The 22,213-nt window shown below is 50.4% G+C and overlaps 8 protein-coding genes across 8 annotated transcripts; 2 read left to right on the top strand and 6 right to left on the bottom strand.

Moving 5' to 3' along the window:
- Positions 1 to 5,463: 5,463 nt before the first annotated feature.
- On the bottom strand, positions 5,464 to 8,302 carry N7474_006346 (uncharacterized protein; the record flags this gene model as incomplete). Its single annotated transcript, XM_057197756.1, has 2 exons — positions 5,464 to 5,947; positions 6,063 to 8,302. Coding segments are annotated over 2 exons (2,724 nt in total), but the record flags the coding sequence as incomplete, so codon positions are not given.
- Positions 8,303 to 9,381: 1,079 nt separating this feature from the next.
- N7474_006347 (40S ribosomal protein uS13) lies at positions 9,382 to 10,196 on the top strand (the record flags this gene model as incomplete). Its single annotated transcript, XM_057197757.1, has 3 exons — positions 9,382 to 9,385; positions 9,526 to 9,691; positions 9,899 to 10,196. 3 exons carry the CDS (start codon positions 9,382 to 9,384, stop codon positions 10,194 to 10,196), a joined length of 468 nt encoding a protein of 155 aa, XP_057051197.1.
- Positions 10,197 to 10,772: 576 nt separating this feature from the next.
- cp3 (carboxypeptidase C PRC1) lies at positions 10,773 to 12,483 on the bottom strand (the record flags this gene model as incomplete). The annotated part of the gene is made up of 2 exons (XM_057197758.1): positions 10,773 to 11,938; positions 11,994 to 12,483. 2 exons carry the CDS (start codon positions 12,481 to 12,483, stop codon positions 10,773 to 10,775), a joined length of 1,656 nt encoding a protein of 551 aa, XP_057051198.1.
- A 249-nt stretch (positions 12,484 to 12,732) lies between these two features.
- On the top strand, positions 12,733 to 13,802 carry N7474_006349 (guanine nucleotide exchange factor SDO1; the record flags this gene model as incomplete). Its single annotated transcript, XM_057197759.1, has 2 exons — positions 12,733 to 12,799; positions 12,859 to 13,802. 2 exons carry the CDS (start codon positions 12,733 to 12,735, stop codon positions 13,800 to 13,802), a joined length of 1,011 nt encoding a protein of 336 aa, XP_057051199.1.
- Positions 13,803 to 14,173: 371 nt separating this feature from the next.
- N7474_006350 (tryptophan synthase) lies at positions 14,174 to 15,691 on the bottom strand (the record flags this gene model as incomplete). The annotated part of the gene is made up of 1 exon (XM_057197760.1): positions 14,174 to 15,691. One exon carries the CDS (start codon positions 15,689 to 15,691, stop codon positions 14,174 to 14,176), a length of 1,518 nt encoding a protein of 505 aa, XP_057051200.1.
- A 2,053-nt stretch (positions 15,692 to 17,744) lies between these two features.
- On the bottom strand, positions 17,745 to 18,381 carry N7474_006351 (uncharacterized protein; the record flags this gene model as incomplete). Its single annotated transcript, XM_057197761.1, has 2 exons — positions 17,745 to 18,067; positions 18,126 to 18,381. The coding sequence occupies 2 exons, from the start codon at positions 18,379 to 18,381 to the stop codon at positions 17,745 to 17,747; spliced, it is 579 nt and encodes a 192-aa protein (XP_057051201.1).
- A 2,081-nt stretch (positions 18,382 to 20,462) lies between these two features.
- On the bottom strand, positions 20,463 to 21,138 carry N7474_006352 (uncharacterized protein; the record flags this gene model as incomplete). The annotated part of the gene is made up of 2 exons (XM_057197762.1): positions 20,463 to 20,752; positions 20,832 to 21,138. 2 exons carry the CDS (start codon positions 21,136 to 21,138, stop codon positions 20,463 to 20,465), a joined length of 597 nt encoding a protein of 198 aa, XP_057051202.1.
- Positions 21,139 to 21,632: 494 nt separating this feature from the next.
- N7474_006353 (uncharacterized protein) lies at positions 21,633 to 21,956 on the bottom strand (the record flags this gene model as incomplete). The annotated part of the gene is made up of 1 exon (XM_057197763.1): positions 21,633 to 21,956. One exon carries the CDS (start codon positions 21,954 to 21,956, stop codon positions 21,633 to 21,635), a length of 324 nt encoding a protein of 107 aa, XP_057051203.1.
- Positions 21,957 to 22,213: the final 257 nt, after the last annotated feature.

Genomic DNA, 22,213 nt, shown 5'->3' on the forward strand with positions numbered 1-22,213 from the left:
GGTGGCTATGCGTAGACTAGAAGTCGGGGACAACGGGTAATGCGGCAAGTGAGGCTGATTCGCGCGGAAGCGGGTGAACTGGCCGACAAGGCTCCGGTTCATTGTCCCCACCTCACCAGAATATATCCCTTTTGGATATTACATCAACCAAGGCAATTGGCCCTTCCTATCTGGTCACTCACTTTGCCGTTTTCTGTCCCTCCAGTATGAACTCCCATGGGCTCTTAAACAGTTGGAACTCCGAATATCCTGATGTATTTATAAGAGCAGATGCAGCTACCTAGGCTACAGCTTCTATACAACATATATATCACGTGTCCTAGGATCCATCTTTGGCGACGGGTCGAGGTACTGGAAGACGCGCGCGCGTTGCGCGCATCGGCCCTGAAACGATGAAAATGAAAGGTTGACAAGCGGAAGAACAAGGCCGAATTGACAGGTACTTGAATTGTCGGGTACTATCTTCCAGCAAAGTTTCAATTCGTTACCTACCCGCATAATAATCCCGATGTGCACTATGTGTTGCTAAACAGAGTTAGATTCAAATGCCACAGATTCCTGAGTCAATGAAAAGACTTGAAGACGCCGAGCTGTAAACGATACATAATCCATATCCATATCAAATGCTTGACGCCTAATTTCCTTCTAGACCATCCGAACCATATCCACCTATGTCATCGAAATCCTACACATAACAAATAGACCCACAACCCAAAGAACACATAACTCCCTCCTCCCAGCACTCCTAGCACTCATACTAATATCCGTCATAGTAGAAGAAGACAACCTATTACTCTATTCTAACGAATACGAGTCGCCTCTCACGCGAGAATCACTAATAGAGCTCGTGCTCGCACCGACGCTAATCCCCGCGTAGTTAGATAGTCATTATCACCTATTCCTATTCCCAGTTCTGTTCCTAGCATAGGCGGACCATGGCCAATCATAATAGGACGGATCTTCGTACCGACAAACCCGCGGCGATCGCGACCTATCCGGTCGCGGCCGATCTAGTTTTGCTTAAGAGCTTTGCTAAGGAGATCGATTTTGTCTTATGTGTCGTCGTCAGTTTGCACGCTTGCGAGCACGCAACGTATTAGAGCGGCCGACTATCTCGGTTATTACGCGCGAGGAGTCCCCGAGAAAGCGCGTTCCATAGTAGTGGTCTTGTAGAGACGACGGAGGGAAAGGTCACTAAGTCAAAATCAAGCTATCTAGTCATAGCATAGCGTTTTGAGGTCGTCCGCCCTAAGATCCTAATCTTCTTTATCATAAGCTTCCTCGCCATGGTTAGCATTGCTAAAGAAGTACTAGGCATTGATTCGGTTATTCTTATTAACGTAAAACTAAGTACGTTTGACCGCTGATGTTTTTTGAAATATATATGATGCCGTACCTATTTTTTAAAAAAGAAAGTATTTTAATAAGTACTTAGAAAGGTCACCACTCCTATACATAACCTTTCAAAGCTATATTTTCTGAACGTCTCTTTCTTAGCAAAATATTTTTTTGATAGATCTCGCCAAGCAGGGGACTGGGACTTCAAAATCCGATCAAATTTTCAGTCATATGGCTTCTTTCTCTAATCCTTCAACCATGTGGTCGTAGCATCACCATCAATACAGAGCCTCGTCACCAGACTCCGATAACAGCCTTGGCGGTCGCTGTGAGTAAGAATCTTATTCTTACTGTTATCCGTCAACAGTAGCCCGAGTGGTCTAGTGGTATGATTCGCCCTTCGGGACACAGATCTCGGATCTTCAAGATTCTGTCTGGGCGAGGCCCCGCGTTCGAATCGCGGCCCGGGCCCACTTCTTTTTTTCTTTTACTTTTTTTTTTGTCAAACTCGGAATCGCTAGACGTTGTGAAGAAATAATGATCACGCGTTAGCGCTCTGCATACTACGCCAGTATCTTATAATCTATAATTGTAGCCTGTAATTGTCCGAAAGCGCGATCAGATTTTGAAGCGCGAATAGGTCCCACATAGCCCGCTGGTCAAACATTGATTCCAATGGCGAGAAAACTGAAAGCATGAGCGGGTGATAGGATATGGCTTGGTTGGTCCCACATCCATAGATTTCCTGTATTCTCTGGTAGCTGGTATGGATAACTAGACTTATATACCAGAGCCTCTATATGGAAGACACCGGATCGGATCCCGAGGTGCAAAATCGCTTAACGTAAAATGCCGTTCAAAAAGATGTGATTCCAATTTAGAGGAAGTACTGTAGGAGGAGAAGAACACACTCTGAGTCCCTTAAAATCCTGAGCCTGCATGCGCTCATTCCTTCAGCAGCATCGGCTGTGCAGGGGAAAACATAATTTCAACACCTCAAACAATACGAACAACGACAAGATTGCAATCGATCTCGGCCTCTCGAGGCTTAATACTGGACAGAATGAATCAGGACTAGGAAGATCGAGAAAATTTCTGTAAAATTTACACGGAGGAAAAAAAATAGAACAGGCCCGAGCCGCGGATCGAACGCGGGACCTCGCGCAGGAGTGCTTAGGTTTGCCCTAAGCGCGAATCATACCACTAGACCACCCGGGCTGCTATAACAGAAAGTTCTCCTTGAAAATTATAATTCCCAAAGGGTTATCATTTCTTAGTAAGGCACCTAACGGAGCTTTCCTGCGGAGACATTGAAGCGAGATCAGCTTTCTATTGAGTACATTAATGAATTTTTAAAAGAAGTATGGACGACTCTAAAAGACGTTCGCTATCCACAACCTTATTCTGGGGTGAACAATATATTAAGAGAGACACTTCAATCCCCACCCAAAAACTTATTTCATATCCACATTCCCTTTCGCTTTTTAGATATAGCCTGTAAATTATTCATTAAATAATTTAGATAATCGCAGTGTAAGTTTTGCGAAGCCAGAATGTCCCCCCAAACGTCGGGTCATCACCGCTGCCGCTGGTGAGGGCCTGTATATGACCTCTACCCACTCAGGGAAGACTCTTGGCCAGCTTCTATATCTACTCGTCCTTAGCGCTGTGTCTTTCTTTATAATCCAGATAATCATCTGAACATGACTAAGTGTTGTCTGCACACCATAAGCATGACTGCTCTTAAGGAATGTCTTCGTTCTGAGTATCCTATCCTATATGGCAAGATGAACCTGAATATGTAAATACCTCTTTTCCAATCGCTTCGAAATGATCAGCGATCACTGACTAAAGGTCTTAGAGATCTCAAATTCCTTATAAGAGATGATTTCCAAAATCCTTCATCCCGGGATGAAGATAAAAAGAGACTGACAGAATATAGCTGGGATGCGCACCATAATCCTAATTTCTGGCCGTGGCTAGGAATTAAAAACTTGTACAAGTCACCAGCAAGCAGCTTTGAGGCTGCCGAACACAACAACCCTGTTTTTACAACATGCAAAGAGATTATCACCGATGCCTCCTGACTAATGGCGAAAAAGCTGTTTTCAGTATGAATGATTTTGTTGACACATCGTATTCTACGAGACAAGAAACTTTGCGCGTCAAATTTACATCAAGGCAAAGGTAGTGGCACGAAGATTTACTACCTAATGAACGTGGTATTCTGCTGAATAATGTCAGCCCGGGTGGTCTAGTGGTATGATTCGCGCTTAGGGCAAACCTAAGCACTCCTGCGCGAGGTCCCGCGTTCGATCCGCGGCTCGGGCCTGTCTATTTTTATTTCTAGGTGTTTATTTTTAAAAATTTCATTTTTTTGATCGCAATATTTGCTCTTTTTCTTTTACTCTATACTATAGACTCCATTTAAGTGCGTCTGAACGGTGATATGCTAAAGAAGTCTCATGGTCAAGAAAGATACAGAATAACAAACTCGTGAATGGCATGCAGAAAGGCCAAACCAGGCACCAAAGAAGTCCCCCGAAATGTCCCCATAGTGTTCCACAAAAGTTTCAAATGCGAGTCATCAATATCCTCAGAGACAGTCTGATGGTGCTGCATGTTCCAGATATAAAGGCGATTATCGTCATAAAGCGGGCTGTCTGTCGCGACATGGTTAATAGTCTCCCTTCGACCTTGCTCTTCACAGGAGCAGATAAAATGTTATCAGTGAACAGACAGGATGCCATAACTGCTCAAAGTCAGGCAGTAACCATAGAGTCTAGTGTCATGTTTCGACAACTCCCAGGCCTCCTTCCTTGCCTCTTTGATAAACTACTTTTAACTCATCTCCACTTCTAAACGGAGACAATATTCGGGCAATCCTGAAAACCTCGGGGTTGATAGGACTGGCTAACCAATTTCTCACCATCCAATTGCGTATTTCGCTATCTTATCTACGAACTCGTTGCCTTCCACACCTAAGTGCACTAGGATTTTCAATTTACCCAGATCTACTTTCCACTTCGCAAAGGCGCGGAAGATAAATAGAAGCCGCCTCAATCAACCGCAGCTGCAGTGCTTGCATCTATATTTACGCCTGCGCCGACCGGCCGCACAGCAACGGAAAGTGCTACAGATGGAAAGGCTGTGTACCAGCTGGCGACATAGTCAAGCCAACTCGCCTAGCCAGAGCGTACGTTGAACAACGATAGTAGTGATCCTGGCTATGCACAGAGATCATTACCACCAGGCTCGTCATCTCCGGTGGTCCCTCTATCTCGTCACCAGCAACGCAACCCATTGTTTGCCTTGACAGTCCTCCACGGCAATTAGCCTCGCTGTCGCCTCTTGACCTTGGTCATCCTCGAAATTACTTGGTATGAGCGATTGCTCTAGGACAAGCATCCTAAATATACTGACAATAAGGAGTGAAAGCGTTTCGAAGCTCTTAGTGGCCTCGGCCAATCCAACTATAGTTGGATGCTTACCCGTGAAGCGCTGTGTCTCTTTGCGTACTGGCTGAGTTTAGTTATCATTTTATGAAGAATCCTTGTTACTAATAATAGCCCGGGTGGTCTAGTGGTATGATTCGCGCTTAGGGCAAAACCTAAGCACTCCTGCGCGAGGTCCCGCGTTCGATCCGCGGCTCGGGCCTATTCTTTTTAGTTGTGAATTTTTGTTAATCTATTCTTTTTCATAGATTTATTAATAGTGGTTCTGGCAGTGGGTAGTTGCTGTTATATCCATCCATACCCAATTTAGCTTTAAGCACATGGGTCATGCGTTGCGGCTGTCTGATACCCAAAAAGGGAAGGAGGGTCTGTCTGTCTTTATGACTGACTTTGACGGAGCTCAAAATAACTCCTATTGAGTTATTTATCCACTAGTATCATGTTAGTTTACGTACCCCTTTTACTCAGGATTTCGACCTGGGTAGAAAAGCATCACATTCTATAACAAGGGTAGAAAAGGAAATCTATTGAGTAAAGAAATAGCCAAAACACAGACAAAAAAAGATCTATCGTGTATACAAACCACAGAAACACCAACACAAAGCAGCCAAACCCCGAAAAATTTTACATTAAAAAAAAAATCATGAGATCGAAACGACAGAACTCACTTGGTGATCCGCTTCGCCCGTCTCTTGGGTTTGGCCGGAGTCTTGGAGATGCCCTTGGGCTTACCATTGGACTTAACGGTGGGCTTGGCGTTTTGTTTCTTTTGAGTCCCAGCTCTAGGAGGACTGGGATGCGACTGATCCGACTGGATAATGTACACGCGAGCAGGCTCGTGAGGAGCGGGGCAATCGCGACTGACGTTAATATATTCCGGGATATCGGCCATGGACACATTCGAGGACGAATTCGAGGACGAGGGCAGGTCTAGAAACTGGCTGGGTGAGAAGTAGGGCGTTGGAGCATTCGAGGGCGACGTGTGCACACCTTCCGGCGATTGCGCCAACTCAGGAAAGTTCACCAGACTCAGACCATCGTCACCTGGAATACCATCAGGCCAGAGGTCTGGGTGATTGGCGAGGAAAGATGATGGGTCGTCGAGGATCGAGTCGAACATGTTGGGGCTTTGGGTTTCCTGTTTCAGACGAGACCTGTTCACATCAGGCTTAGCATCATCAGAATTGTTAGCATCAAGCAACATGGTATCATCGGGCGGGGATGTCGTGGGTTGGGTTGATATAGATTCTGCGGCGTTCAGCAGCAGACTGGCTAAGTCTACATCGAGGAGTGAACTGGGATCTGGAATGAGGGGGTGGGGTCAGTCCGGTGTACCGAGCCTCATAGTAGTTCTCACCGGTGCGAGGCAGAATGCGCGGCCATGGGTCAAGGCCAGCCGAGGAAGAAGGCTCTGGTGCTCGGCGCCAGGGGGTGTGCTCTGTCAGGATCGGCTTGTTCTGTATGGAAGTACTCATCATGTTAGTAACGGTCTGGGAAGCCACGTGGAGGACGTCGTCGGAAGGATTCATGACCCGCTCGTAAAGGACAATGGGCAGGCCCTCACGCAACCAATCCTGGGGCACACGAGAGTCCCTGTGGAAAGGCGGGATGTCACCCACAATGATGCCTGAGTTGTCTTGGCCGTCGTAGATGCGGATGTTGCCGGTATCCTCTTCACCTCGTTCGGCATCTGTCCAGTAAACACGGACGTGGTGATCTTTGTAGTAGACGCCGCCGAGCCAACGATAGGTTGCTACGCGGTGGTTTCCATGCTCGTCCACATACCGAAAGGCAATATTCTTGGTGTGGGAGATCAGCTTGATATCCGTGCCGAAACTCATCACCAGCCGCAGAGGAAGGTCCTTGAACTGTTTGACTTTGGTGTCTCCCGTTGGTGATCCACAGTCTGGACATGGTCCACTGTGCTTGGGGCCATAGGTAGAGCGCTCGATCATTTCCGACACAGTCACACCGTACTGATCTAAGGGCTGGGATATGGGATACATGCATTGGCCCATCCTGTCTGTGGATATTGGGGCCAGGCCCTGGCATGGACAGGGAGTCAACAGCTCGGTGAAGTTGAACTGAAACTGAGCAAAGTTCCTTGTTGATTCCGCCCAAACCACCCAGACAGGAGTAGGAGCTCCAATAGTGAGACTGGGGACGATAGAGACTAGCTTCTTCCAAAAGGCGTCGCGAAGGTCAATAGATGTGTAATCATCGTAGACATCCCAGTTCATATTGCAGACTTCAATGAAAGCTTTCTCGAGTGTGGTGAATTGTGACTGCCAATCGCCTTTGCGGTCTGCAACAGTACATCCAGCGTCAGCAAGGATTCCCAACGTGATCGCGGCATCGATAGCACAGGAACCGCCATTCCAGACCGGTCCCCGCCCGCGATACGGATAGGTGAGACCGTTTGGGTCAAAGAGAAGCTCAGGGGGCATCAACCTCACGGTTCTGGTGGCGGGAAACGTTGCAACCTGCATAAGACGCAGAGTGTCCTTGTCACAGGCCGTTCTGGTAGGGAAAGGTGCTCGAGCTGGAGCACTGGGATCCCGTTCAAGTTCGGCGTATGCGAATTTCATTACTGCGCGTTCCACTGCTTCGGTCACAGCCTGCATCTGAACACTGGGCAAAGCGCCAGATAAAGTTCCAGTCAAAGCTGCTGGAAGACCTGCTGAAAGAGCTGCTGGTACGGTTGTCGGGGTAGTTGTCGGGAGGAGTATTCCATTGGTGAGAGTAACCGGGAGAACCGTCCATGGATCAGGGCTTGGACTGTCAAAGCTGGTCTCGCCAACCTCGGGTAACGGTGGTATCTGAAAACGGTTGTTAGAAACCTGAGTGGACATACCAGCGAGGCTGAGGGTTGAATCGGAAGAAGGAGACGTTTGTGTTCTGCGTCTTTTGGCTGCCCGGGTTTCTCTCTCGGTGTATTCCGGAGGTTGAGTCCGGTGTGACATCTTTCTCTTCCTCGAGACAGCTGGAAGTAGAAACCGTTCGATGTAGACATCTGGCAAGACAGACGGTGCGTCTGCAGGTCGATGAAAGCCGGCTCCAGTGGCTCCCTTGAGGCTTGGGAGCTCTCGATGACGTTGGCTGTAGGGGAAGGGACAAGGATTAGTGGTATATTTGAACAACCGGGGGCCGGAATCACGAGTGAAATCAAAAACCTCGATCCAGTTGCGTGGACGATGCTCATCTGCCATGTAGTAAAACAGTTTCCACAATGCGTTGATGATTTTGGTTCCGGACGGACGGAGGTACATGTCGAATCGAATCCCCCAGAACCAAAACTTGGCCAACGCCAGACAGTTCTCCTTCATGATGTGACGGCCGATGCGGAAGTCGCTGGCACACATACCGAAGAATTTCAAATCCGCGGGTGGATCGGGCAGCGAAGTCATGTCGTAGAGTTTCTCGGGCTCAGGAGGAACATGAATATTGTCCTCGGTCACCCTTTCGAAGAGTTCCGGGTTGTTGTCCAGGAAGTGGTCCACACCCTCCATCCTGGATTAAATCCAATGATGAACGGCAGGAAATGGGGCAGTTACAAGATGAACAAGACAAGCAAGATAGACAAGGTTCAGAAAGAAATATAGACGACGGTGATGAATTGAACCGGGGCCCAACAAGGACTTAAATATACATCGAAGGCCCCCGGTAAGACCGTCAAGGCCATGGCGGAGAATAAAGACAGTGCTGCAGAGAAGACCATGATATTGATCAAGTGAAAGAGAATAAGGGAGCCGACTTGGCTCCATGGCATTGATGTCTTTCTTTGATCGAAACACAGAACACTTTGAGACTGTCAAAGCAAAGACTTCCAAGTATGTATTTCTATAATTGACTTGTCAGTTCATAATCCTGGACGCTCGTGTCCACTAGGTTTCGTGCCGAGTCTGAAAGTCGAAACAGAGAAGAGAGACCCTTGTCAATAACAAAGAGCGTCAAAGGCAGCCAGTGAATCTCACAAAACGGAGCCGATCAAGAAAACCAGATTCTTGTCGGGTCCAAGGATCCGGCCGCGACGCTAGACGCAGTTGGCATCCTCTGTCGGCGATGATCAAAGAGTCCAGTCAGGATCATGGATAGAGGCTCACCGCCGTAGACCCTTTGGTAGACAATCTGTGTCCTGATATTTATGAAAATAGATATGTATCTTTTGACATGAAGACATCGTCGAGTAGATGGGCATTCGAGTGTATATCCAGTCAGTGTCACAAGATTATGTGTCTGTATAGTCCAGTCAATCATTAATCGTGGCAACCTACCAGCCATGTGCCGGAGATGCATTTCAGACCCAGAATAGTACTGTATACTGCTGATGCATGGAATCCGACGCCACGTTGGTTTCATCGTCGATCGTGAAAGAAGCACAAAGCGCGGACAGGTGTAAGATACGGGTAAAATACGCCGATATGACCATACACGAAACACACAGCACGTGATGTCCCCATCAGGGTTAGCGCCGCACAAGCGAGCCGAGCCCACAACCGGAAAGAACAATCAGCGCTTGCCTTGACTTCCTCTTCTCCATCCCTCTCGTCGACAACACATCGCGATCCCGTCGCGCCCATCGCCCATCATGTGTACGTGACCACTCTTCTCTCCATGCTCTTGCCCCCTATCATCGCTCTCTGGATCTCCCCGGTCTCAAGCGAGCGAGACCGGTCGCACCCATCCAACAAAATTGAATGTCTGGCTAACATGGACTTGTCGATAACTACAGCGCTCGTGTCCGGCGAGAAGACGAACTTCCAGTACATCTTGCGTCTGCTCAACACCAATGTTGACGGCAAGCAGAAGATCATGTACGCCCTGACCAAGATCAAGGGTGTTGGTCGCCGCTACTCCAACCTGGTCTGCAAGAAGGCCGATGTCGACCTCTCGAAGCGGTACGTGTGCAACAAGCCCTTGGGGAACAATGCAATGTCTCTGGAATGATGAAGAGGAGGAGATTTTGGATGGTGATGCTGCTGGGAGGGTGCTGCACAATTTTTTCCCTCCCAAATTTTTGTGTGTGGTGGAAGGGTCGGGAGGCATTGCAAAATTTCTCAACAACCCACAAACAACAACCAGCTGACGGGAATTTCTCACAATAGTGCCGGTGAGCTTACCACCGAAGAGCTCGAGCGTATCGTCACCATCCTCCAGACCCCGACCCAGTACAAGATCCCGACGTGGTTCCTGAACAGACAGCGCGACATCACCGACGGCAAGGACTCCCAGGTCGTCTCCAACGGTCTGGACAGCAAGCTCCGCGAGGATCTGGAGCGCCTGAAGAAGATCCGCTCGCACCGCGGTCTGCGTCACTACTGGGGCCTGCGTGTCCGTGGCCAGCACACCAAGACGACCGGTCGCCGTGGCCGCACCGTCGGTGTCAGCAAGAAGAAGGGCTAAACTATTGTTGTCAGCGATTTTTGCCGGGGATCTTGTTTTGGGGGATTCCTTTACTGTCGGTGTGTTTCTGATGGGAATCCGGGGGACCTTTGCCCCGGTGGACTGGGGGTTGTTGCCGGTCCTAAAAATGAAAATGAATCATACCACTATGAAATGAACCGATCTTCCTTACATGGCGTGTTGTAAATCACGGCCCTGTGTTTGGCCTGCGTAGTTGCCCTGTACCAACGTACTTGACCCAGGACGTCTGGTGTGGTTCACACCAAAGTTCATTCCACCGATAGGACCCCATATCTTTCTCGAGATCAATTCTCTTCTGATTTCCGATAACATCCAACACAGACAGACCTACATGCCTACATCTACGGTCGGCATTGGTATTCTAGATAATTCAATTCAGATCAAACAGCTATATACTTCACGACATGAGCAAGCCATCAAGAGAGATGGCAAAAGTGTCAGACACTCTTACACCTCCCAAGGTCTTGTGATTTAGCCAGTGTGTATGTAATGAAAACCAGGCGAGATCAATAAATTCCACAAAACAGACAATAAGAGACATTGATGCATAGGGTCTTAGAACCACTCGCCACCCAGCCAGCGGTTGAAGAACTCCAGGCTGGACTCGGGCTGATCCATGGGGACCATGTGACCACCGCCGTAGAGGCGCATGAAGGTGAAGTTGCCGTGGGACTTGACCTGGCCGATCTTCTTGCCAGTGTGCTCGTTGTCCTTAATGACCAGGTCCTCCAGCTCGGCGGCGGCGAACTTGGACTTGCCGGGCCAGTCGAGGGCCTCGGACCAGGCCTTGTTGCCCAGCCAGTTGCAGATGAAGTCGGCGTCACCCGCATAGATCAGGACGGGGATCTGCTCGAGGAGGCCCGGCACCAGGCGGTGGTAAGGCTTCATCCAGTCGCCGTGGAAGAGGAAGTTGCGGTTGATGTCGAAGTTGCACGAGTCATAGCCGTCGACCTCGGCACCCAGGGCCTTGCGCACCTCCGGCTTGTTGAGGTAGTCGCTGACATAGCCCATGCCCTTGTAGCACAGGTTGCTCTCGTCTTCGCACTTGCCGCGGACGTCGTAGACGTTCTGACCTGTGCGCTGGTACGGGGCCAGGAGAGCGTTATTGCAGTAGATCGAGGCCGGAACGCAGACCCAGGAGCTCTCGCTGCTGTAGCAGGACTCAATCATCGACTGGCAACGTGGCAGAGCATTGTCCATGGACTGGCAGGTGCTTTCGTCCAGAACAGCCGGGTAGCCACCGTCGCCGCAGGCCATCGGGCGGTAGTACTCGTACTGGGTGAGGCCATCGGTCAGACCATTTCCGATGAGGACGGACTTGAGGTTGATGTTGCGCTTCTTGTGAGAAAGGATCTCGGAGGCGAAGACAGGGATGTAGTGACCGCCATAGGACTCGCCGGCAATGTGGAAGTCCTGAGTAGAGTACTGAGGGAACTGCTTGAAGAACAAGGACAGCAGGGCGTAGACATCTTTGCCGGCAGCCACGGTATCGCTGACGGAGGAGCCGCTGTAGGAATAGCCAACGTTGACAGGTTGGTCCAGGAAGATCACCGAGGCGTTCGAGTTCCACGAGTAATCATTATAGACTGCCTCGATCTTCTTGTTGATGGAGCTGGGTCCCAGCTCCATGAACAGACCGGTCAGCGAGGAGCAACCGGGGCCGCCGTTCAGCCACAGAACAACGGGGTCGTTCTCGGGGTCATTGCGGGACTCGAAGAACCCTTTCATACACAGTCAGCACGAGGTCATGCGCACAAGACGATAGAGGAAACTCACAATAGAACAGGTGCTTATCATTCTCGTTGTCGTCCAGATACCCACTGTACTGCTTCACATCCGGGTCGATCCCGAGGGCACTGGGGTCCACCTTCTTGACACGCAGATCGTAGGCCTCCAGCTTGCCGTCGATCTCACGTTCCTTGGTGCCACTCTCGCCAGTCACCCAGACGCTCTGGACATCAGCACCACGCACCACGTGATCCCAGTGCGAGTCGGCGAGACGGGTGTGTGGCTTGGGCAGCGACAGCCTGGGGGCCTGTTCCATGGAGTCCGGGAAGTAGTTCGAGACCTCTTCCCAGAGCTGACGGGCCTCATCGGACAGCGACTTTAGGCCATCCTGGATCTGCTCGAGAGGCTTGGAGAAGGCGTTGGTACCCTGCTTGGACCAGGTCTCCACCTGCTCCCTTCCCGCACCGAGGACCTGCTGGAGCGGCGGGGCAGCAGCGGAAGCTGCTCCCACCAGCAGCGTAGCGGGCAGAACTCTCATGATGGATTGAGATCAGTCTTAGGTTAGAAATAAAGATAATGCGGATGATGAGGGTGGATGGATGGATGCGAAGTGGCAGGGAAACAGGACGATGACGCTCTCAGGCACTGGAGAAGTGGGCAGCCAATCACCGTGTGGCTGAGTCACCTGGCCCGCACTAGGCCGGATTGGGCTGAAACTGGATCCTGTTGCATTTGCTCTTGGTTCGTTCTTTCCTTCAAATAATGCTGTGGATGATTACCTGCCGTCATGCCTATCAATCAACCCTCCAACCAGATCAAGTTCACCAATGTGTCCGTCGTCCGGCTAAAGAAGGGTATGAATGCCGGGTTCCTGCTGGAATGCGTGCCTGACTGACGCCCGCTTCTCTTCTAGGCAAGAAACGGTTCGAGCTCGCCTGCTATAAGAACAAGCTATTAGAATACCGGTCTGGTGCAGAGAAAGACCTCGACAATGTTCTCCAGGTCCCAACTATCTTCCTGTCCGTGTCCAAGGCGCAGACAGCCCCATCTGCAGAACTAGCCAAAGCGTTTGGTGCCGGCACCCCCGCAGATGAGGTGCGTCAGGAGATTCTGCGCAAGGGTGAGGTGCAAGTGGGCGAGCGCGAGCGCAAAGATATCCTCGAGCGAGTCGAGAAGGAGGTGCTGGATATCGTGTCAGGCCGACTAGTCGACCCCAACACCAAGCGCGTGTACACACCGGGGATGATTTCCAAAGCGCTGGACCAGCTGAGTTCGGCCAGCGGACAGATGCAACAGCAAGGTGGCGAGGCCAACGGGACGGACGAGGACAAGCCTGCTCAACCCAAGAAGCCGCTGTGGACCGGAGTGTCCCCCAACCGCTCTGCGAAGAGTCAGGCACTCGATGCCATGAAGGCGCTCATCGCCTGGCAGCCAATCCCCGTCATGCGGGCTCGGATGCGCCTTCGGGTTACGTGTCCCGTATCGCTATTGAAGCAAGCGGTCAAGGCAGCCCCGGGCGCGGCGGCAAACAAGGAGAAAGAGGCCCCATCGAGCGGCAAAAAACCCAACAAGAAGGGTAACAAGGGGTCTAAGAAGGCCGCCAAGGGCGATGATTCAGACATGGAAGCCGGCGGCTCTGAGGCAGAGGGTGCACCGAAGACGCCGGGTACTGTCAAGGACAAGATCACGAGCTACATTGAATCGATTGAGTCGCAGGAAGTCAGCGGGGATGAGTGGGAGGTGATTGGGTTTGCCGTTCCTGGAGCATACAAGGGACTGAACGAGTTCATCGGCAATGAGACCCGGGGAAGAGGACGAGTGGAGGTGTTGGACATGTCGGTGACACACGAAGACTGATTTGGCATTGGCGGTCTGGAATGCGATACCCTTGCCACCGAGGACATGTACATGAACATGGCTATGATTGATGATACGCTAAAAACAAAGACAACTGTTTTGTTCAGACAATAGTCTTGGTTGATTGTTTGCGGTGCACTATATCTGCAGCGCAGAGAGGGATTAACTAGCATCCCTAAGTTCTCACGTGGAGTATAAGAGTAAGAAGTATGCAGTGTTCATTAGCAGATATGTATATATTGTCGGTCGTAAGGTATTGTACATCAAAGTATTAATATAGACACAAGAAAAGAGCAACACTGCCATGAACGTCCAGACTCCTGAAATATTTAAGAAACGAAAGTGCAGACCGCCTCAACAACACGACGGGATCAAACAGCTCCCAGCCCACTGAGGTCAATGTTATCCGACCCGGTCACCAGCAACACGAGATTCTTTCCGGGACCGAGTTGCCTCGCGAGATCGAGGGCCCTGTTCACCGCGTGACTCGAGTCTAGGCCAGACTGAAATCCCTCGTGGTGTTGAATAGTTTTAAATCCAGCCAGGGCATCCGCATCCGTGGCGGTTGAGATTTCAATCCGGCCGCAGTCCTTCCAATGCGCGAGCTCAGGCCCCACGCTGGAGAGGTTCAAGTCAGGTGAGATGGAATGTGAATCAATGATCTGGCCGTGGCTGTTCTGAAGCAAGTAAGTGCGCGAGCCCTGGAGGACGCCGACCTCGCCTTCTGTTAGGGCAGCTGCTTTAGCGGCTTCGACACCCACGAGGCGGATGGCAGAATTCCGAAGGAATGGTCTGAACAGTCCGATGGCGCCACTCCCGCCGCCCACGGCGGTGACGACAGCATCAGGTTGGCAACCAGCAGCGTCTTGCATCTGTGCTGCGACCTCCTCGCCTAAGAGCCCCTGAAACGTCCGCGCTAGGGTTGGAAGAGGAGCTGGACCCACGGGGCTACCCATTAGGTAGTATGCCGTTTTGTGGTTACAGACTGAATAGCGCAACGCTTCTGTGATAGCGGCGCGAAGCGTACCGAGACCCGAGGATGCACAGGCTGTTAGCACCTTAGCCCCTAGCAGCTTCATTTCGAGGACATCTTCCCGCTGGATGCGGCCATCGTCGGAGCCCATAATCACCACGCAGCGCAGACCGAGGCGCGCGCACATGGCCGCCGTGAACTTGCCGTGCTTGGCCGATGCACAGTCGGTGACGACCTCAGTGAAGCCCATGCGGCGTGCCAACAGGAGCTGACCGACAATGTTGCGCGTCTTGTGACTGCCATACTCGTTCTGGTCCTCGCGCTTCAGCCAGATAGTGGCACCCCCAGCCAGGTCGGTGAGCTTGCCCGCCACTTGCAGTGGGGTCGCCCGCGTTTGCTGAACACTAGCATACTCGACCCAGAATGACGGGTCCAGGATGCTCGCTTCGAAGAATGAGTTAAGCTCGTAGAGAAAGCTCATGATCGACTCAGGGGCGAAGCGGCCCCCAAACGAGCCATATCCACCGAATGACAGGTGTGGAGGCGCTTGGAGCGTACCATCCTCCTGCAGGATTGGGGTGTATATGCTAGTATCAAGGGATGGCCACGGAAACTTGGACAGCACCTCGGAGGACGAGGAAGGGCTTTCAGTGGCCGTTGAACATTCTGTGGGCTTGGTATCTGCAGATGAGCCTGCAGAAGTAGAGGCACCTGAGCTGATGGAACCGGTCGAGCTGTCCAAGGGTGATGCCGGAGGAGTCCTCACTAGAGCAGGCAGCTGAGAACGCGAGCTGGGGCGTGGAAGATAGGTTGTTTCAGTGGCATTGACGCTGTGTGTGGCTTCTGAGACCGGATCGTCGTTGGTGGAAGTATGAGGAGAGGAAAAGCAAAGCAGTCCGCGCAGAAATCGGAACATGATGAACCTCGTCTCCAGTAGATCTGGAGACCAGGACTCGAGGTACTTGAAGAGGAAGTCAAACGATATTCGAGCAGGTTGGCAAATTCAAGCTGGGTTTTCTGGTCCTTGGACTAGCTATACAGCGATATCCTCGGGCCTGTACTCCACGTGCATTGATAATGGAGCGATAAGCGTCCCTCTTATGGAAGAGGGGAGGATAAGGGTCTGTTAGGGTGAATCCTGGTTAAATAGGCCGTTCCTGTTGGATTTCTTGTCCCAAGTCGACGTTCAGGCCGCGTGCTGATGACTCTCGGGGAGGGGAGTTCATCTATTTCCATCCCGGCATACCCTGGAAAGGACCCATCCATCCAAGCGGCGAGTTCAGTCAACCAATAATGCCCAAAGAACGGTATGATTCGAAGAGAGTTTCGTATTTTTTTCTCTGGCATATCAGCCATGACCTCATCTCTTCACTCCAATTGCTTTTGGTCTGGACGAGTGACCCGCTGTTCGTACATACCTTTCCCACACAATAGCCAATTATAGAAGAATCTGGAGTTTGGTGGCAAAATAGAAGGTATATTTATTTCATGGCCACCTGCTGTACAGATAGCATGTAGCATGTCATAATATGCGGTGAGTATCGTATCATGCTGTGGCGTCAAACTACCGTCCACTTGTAGGTAGGTGAGATGGGTACCTGACATTGGCAGGCCGAGACTGCCATATGCTGTCATCTACGTTAGGTGCCTTGGATCGAGATTTAGATCTAGACTTGTAAGATTATGTTTTGTATACTTTTCTTATCATTATACGGCGACTGACGAACCACGCCGTTTCTTCAAGCCCCGAAGTGTTCCACCCCTTGTGTTATCCTACTTACTAGTATATTTATGAGATAGTCATAATAATTTGTGGAACAATCGAATTATTCTAGATTCTATGCCTTCGTCTTTACGGTTTCTAATCAAATCAAAAAGATGTTGAGCTCAATGCCTGGATAAGCCGCCATACATCTGCCCCATACCTATTCTCAAGCATGAAGCAAATGACACACCGCAGGAAAATTAGGACGAGTAGCATAAAACCACGTCATCGCTGCCACCGTCTGATGTTCAAAGCCGACCTAGGGCGAGATGGGTCATGTGACTACTAGACAAGGTTATCGATCGAACTTGACCGGAGACTAGCTCATTCAGGGTCTATCCATGGCCTGAAATATGGCAGATAGGAATCGTGGTCCGCAGCTTGGTAGGACTGACAGTGTTTGGATATATTGGTCCCTCCCGGCTTGTTCATATCTATGTCGCAACACTGACAACATGCAGATAGTTACCGCCGCCGTCGTTGGCGAATAGCATAGCGGAATCATATGTTTTATCTTTCCTGTTATCTTAGTACTTGAATGAGAAATAATGATGCTCAAAGTCTGTTTAGATAGGAGTGCAATTCCACAAAGAAAGGGTCGGTTGAACGCGCATCTACACTACACCTCTCATAGACCATAACCCCATGATCTGTTGCGGCATATGCATTATATCCCTAGCGATTCTAAACCACAAGTATATCAACGGCTTAGATGTTGTTAAATGAAAGTCACAATGATTTACTTACCTAGAGATCATCAATCAAAAGTACGCAAAGATTTTCCACGACTGGCATTTCATGTCTCTGAGATTATTGGCATGCTATTAAAATCCTTAATCTTAACCAAGGAGCGAGGCTTGAATGCAGCTGCCTGAAGCTATACCTGCAACAAGCGAGAATTCGTCGGTTTGGGAGTTTAGGGAGGCAAAGCCAAAGGCATTGATAAAAGCAACGGAAGCCGCCGAAGTTGTAGAGAAAATTCGCAGATCACCTCTTGACAAGGGATTAATTTTGAGTACAGCATACCTTGCAGCCCGATGGCATGAGCACCTGATCCCTATTTGCGAAGTTCGTTTAAGACTGAAGCACTCAGCTGTACATATCGATGGATCTGGCGTACATGTGCCAAGACCCACTTCTGCAGTATATAGCGCTTGTGCTTTTGTTCGTAACATAATGATTGCATTATAGTATACATTGTACCTTACACCAACTCATGCAGTCGGGGCGAAGAATCATGTGAATGGGAATTTGTCTCGGTGAAATAGAGATATTCAGGAGTTGCCGTTCCCAGCACATAGCTCGCTGCTGTCTGAGCATCTTGTTGTTGTAATGGAGACCACACTTCGCCCCGATTATTCTCATCGACAAAGTAAAGGAAGCCGGCCTTTGGAGAGTCGAGAACCCAGTTGAAATCGACATCAACTGGCTCAACAGCCTTAACATCTCCGTCAGACATGTCGTTATAGAAGAGCGCTATCTTGGCTGAATGGCAGATTGTAGAGATCTCATAGGCGTTGCCCTCATCTTTTGAATAGCCAAGTTAGTTAAGCTTACTGTGTTGGGCGGGTAGTTATAGTCTTACTCAATGGGACGCATGTGCCATCCTGATATTTCCCGATAGGAGTGTCGCTTATACCATTGCAACCCCACGCGAGGATGAGTTGAGCGAAGCAATAGTAGATATCATCACCATATGCGGCTTTAACAAGAGTTGCAGCGCCCTCGTTAGGCTCCTTGATGATGGTGGTTGAAGGATCTTGTGAATCAGAAAAGCGTGACCATGCAAGGGTCCCAGTGGCCGCCAGAAGCGTGGTAGCGGTAAAATAATTTAATAGCATTGTCGTAAGGAAATATTGGTAGTGATGGTGAAGTGATAAGGAGTGAGGTTGCGGTGGAATGTTATTAGGACATGAGAAAAACCGGCGGAGACTCTCTTATTATAGTTGCCGAGTACTCCGTTTTATTATCCTCTCCCTTGTTGTAAAGTGGACTATCGCAAGGTTCAAGAACAAAATGATTGGCAATTAAAGAAAGCCAGCGACGTGCTTTGGGGCCAAATTACGACATCAACACACATTGCAGGGGTCTTGGCACGCCAATTCCAACTGTTGGAAAGCGCCAGTTTCTGCAAAAGGGCCAAAGTTCAAAAATAACTTCTATTTGGAGCTGTCATGATAAATCCTAGGGGCCGGAGATAGATGTCTCAATGGGAGGGTCGATTTGAGGATCTTGTGGGATCAATAATTGTCACTGGCGGCATTATGCGTACTGCTTGCGACGATCCCTTGCAGGCCACTTTTTAGCCCAGGGCCCCACTTATCATCGGAAGAACTGAGGTAGGCAAGCGTGATGCGTTATTGATTCTTTGGATACTTAAACACCAGCCTTAGATGGCGAATTCATCCGCTTTCAGATAGTAGTCCGCTGTTGAAGGAACTTAGTGTTGGTCACGGTGCAATAGCCTCTGTTATTATCTTGAGTTTGCCTGCTCGGGGGCCATTCCTTGATGAGTGTAATTTTTTTTTCCAAGTCAGTCTTGTGTTGATGTGATGATGCATCCCTAGAAAGGCTGATGTCCCTTGCTATTATTATTCGGGGACCGTGTTTAAGACAGGTCAAATTTCAACTGAGATGTATCGCATAGACTAACTACAGCCCCAGCCGAACCGCTTTTAGCTCTTCTCTTGGCGATCCTCCTGTCTATGTACTATAAGCCAATAGATCACATTTCCTAGCCCATGGCAATGGAGAGAAGCGCGGGGTTGTTGCGTCAGTTGAGATCGACATCCGGAACTGTCAGCAGAAATGAACTCATTCCTGATGGCCATTCATAATAGCCAGCGCCAGTGAGGTAAGAGCTGTTCTATTGAGCTTTGCGTTGGTGATGGGATGCTTGAAAAGATTTCTTTTTTTGTGGCCGGTACCCGGGCTTGATGTTTGCGCCCATGTCGAGAGCTTCGCGCTCTGCTTGTTGGTGTCCATTCTCGGCAGCCCGGAGCAATGCGGTGTCTGCGGCATGGCACCAGACGCACGGGTTGAGAATAAGGTAAAGTTGATGACATGTTTGTGCTAAGCTATGTGAATAACGGGGAGGTCGCTTTATGAGAATGGTAAATAAGGAGAGGAACACTTCCAATCTTTGAGAAGAGTGGCTTCGGGGCTAAGGCTGTGTCTCAGTGAGGCCGGGGTCGCTTGGACATTGTTTTGTCATCATCGCGTCTGTGAGTGGCGAGACAATCTATACATGAAGCAATTTTCAGTGGCCTCACATAAGCATACTACTGCAGAAAGCATTAAGGGTCAACTTAGTATTCAGAAGATGCGGATAATAATCACAGTTTTCGCCTAGAGTGATTGACGAATGATCATTACCTCGTTCATCAACGCCCAGACTGACGTGCTTCTCTGTGGAGTCGGGATCCAGGGGAAAGGCTTGGCCTGCGGGGGTTATACATGTCTAGACTACTTTAATTCTACTCTGATCTGTGAGCTCTATATTGTACTTGCAACATCATTTTTATACAATCTATAATCTATGAAAAGATAGTTTGTATCGACGTGTCGCGGACTCGCGAGAGCCCAAAGGGCAAAGGCCCTGATTCGTGGGGCGAAAACCGGCAAACCAGAAATCTAAAACGGGTATAAACGCTCAAATGCAAATGCATGGCAGACGTGTTACCGCAAGGAAGGAAGATCAACTCCTCGTCCATGCAGACAGACTGCAAGGATTGTGTGCCAGCCGGACTTGGCCGACGGCGTGGGGTCGTCACTCGGTGTCCTGTCGAGAATTGGACGCCCGCATTGTCCCACCTGGGGGATCCACAGATAAATAAAGGAAACAGAGAAGGAATAGACGTCGAGTTGGTAAGATGACAAAAACTGATCGCCAGGATGTGATGGAAGAAGCGAAGGAGAGGGTTTACGCGCAGATCTGCACGGCGATCAAGGCGCGAGTCAGGTCCTCCGGCGCGAAGGGGAGCTGCTTCCCTCGCGGCGACAGGCAGGGCGAGATGATCCGGGGCGTCGGAGCGTACATGGCGGGCGAGGTGAAGCGGATGGACTCCTTAATCTGGGCAATAGGGTCGTCGGGGAGGTCGTAGAAAGACGCTTTCTCCGGGACGAGGGTCTTGACGGAGGCGCCCGCTGAAAAGCCATAGCTCTCCAGGTCGACGATGGTGGAGGACTGCGAGACCGCAAACGAGGGAAGAGCTAGGCGGAATGTGGTGTCAGGACGGAGCGCGTCGGAGAATCGGCGGTAGTCTGAGAGCAGAGATAACGCTGAACATACCTGAGTCTGCTATCTCGTCCAATGAGCACTCGGCCTCGTCGCTGTCGGCGCCAGCATAGCCATCATAGACATTATTGGTGGCGCAGGGTGAGAGGGCCAGGTCGTCGCAAGACCGTGACCGCTCGACACAGGCACCCTCGAAGGACCAGGCGGCCAAGCTTTTCTGGTGGCTCTTGTCAAAAGGGCCACGGAATTTAGATGGCGGGACCTCGTGGCGACGATAGTATTGGATCTTGGGCTTGTTCTCGGCACTGCTAGAGGAGGAAGGACGGTGGAAAACCCGCCTAACTCTTTCACGGAAAGGCATGGCGAAGGACAACGGAGAAGAGTAGTCCGGGGGGGAGGACGATCACAGATCAAATCAATTCCAGGTGGTGCGATGCAGACCACTCCCAGACGGGGAACAGCAACACGACGGACGGCGGGAATGAAGGGAACAGTATATAACCATTCTCTTCTGGACGGAAAATTTGAGTATACAGAGAAAGGGTCAGGTTGAAATCGGGGGGTGGGGGGGGCGACGGTTAATATGGACCAGGAGATAAGCCGACCCACGCCTCTCTCTCTCTAACTGGGGAAGACCGTCCGGGCCACATCCGGTGTGCAAGGACGGGGTGGTACTGTAGGAGAAAAACCCACCGAATGCAGGTTATTGGTGCAGGGCTACATTCGCCTCCGGCCAAAACTGAGTGATATCCCAGTCCCCCAGCGATCTGATCTCCGGCCCCGAGCCAGTTGAGTTAGGGCTTACATGGTACGGACTACTAAACGCCTCCCCCCAACCAGTCACAGAAACGATCCTCAATTGCAGGATTCAAAGCCGCCATCCTGCGGCGTGAGAGGCGTGCTGCAGCGAAGGGTTCCAGAAGTTCTCGGCAGTCCAGTCCGATCGACGCCACGGCGATACCAGACCAGAACAGTTACATCATGGTCCCTTGCCGAGTCTGCCTCGTGTCTCAGTGCTTGTGTGGTGACTGGACCCAGGGCCTGCCCACCCACGACGTCAGCTCGCATCCACGCATCACCGAGTGCCGGAAGGGGAGTGGAGGCGGACGAAACCGGGAAGTGCGTTGTGCCCGGTGCGCCCCATTCGCCCCCCAACAAAAGGCTTGCTCGGCACGCCATTTCCGGACATGATAGACATTGTGGACCATCAGACACAAATGAGAAACCAAGACATTCACCACGGCCGGCTGGCCCAATGGCAAGGCGCTTGACTACGAATCAAGAGATTGCAGGTTCGACCCCTGCGTCGGTCAATTTTTGTTTTTGCCTCCTACTCGAGGAGGGTATGATATGCTTTGTCTGTGCACTTATTTTTGGGATATAAGATAAATGCAAGAACACTAATACTTATGATCATAATATGCGGACAAGTACGA

This window comes from Penicillium riverlandense, assembly GCF_028828495.1.
Source record: "Penicillium riverlandense strain IBT 135883 chromosome Unknown utg000006l_segment0_segment0, whole genome shotgun sequence".
In the NCBI taxonomy this organism is placed as follows: domain Eukaryota; kingdom Fungi; phylum Ascomycota; class Eurotiomycetes; order Eurotiales; family Aspergillaceae; genus Penicillium; species Penicillium riverlandense.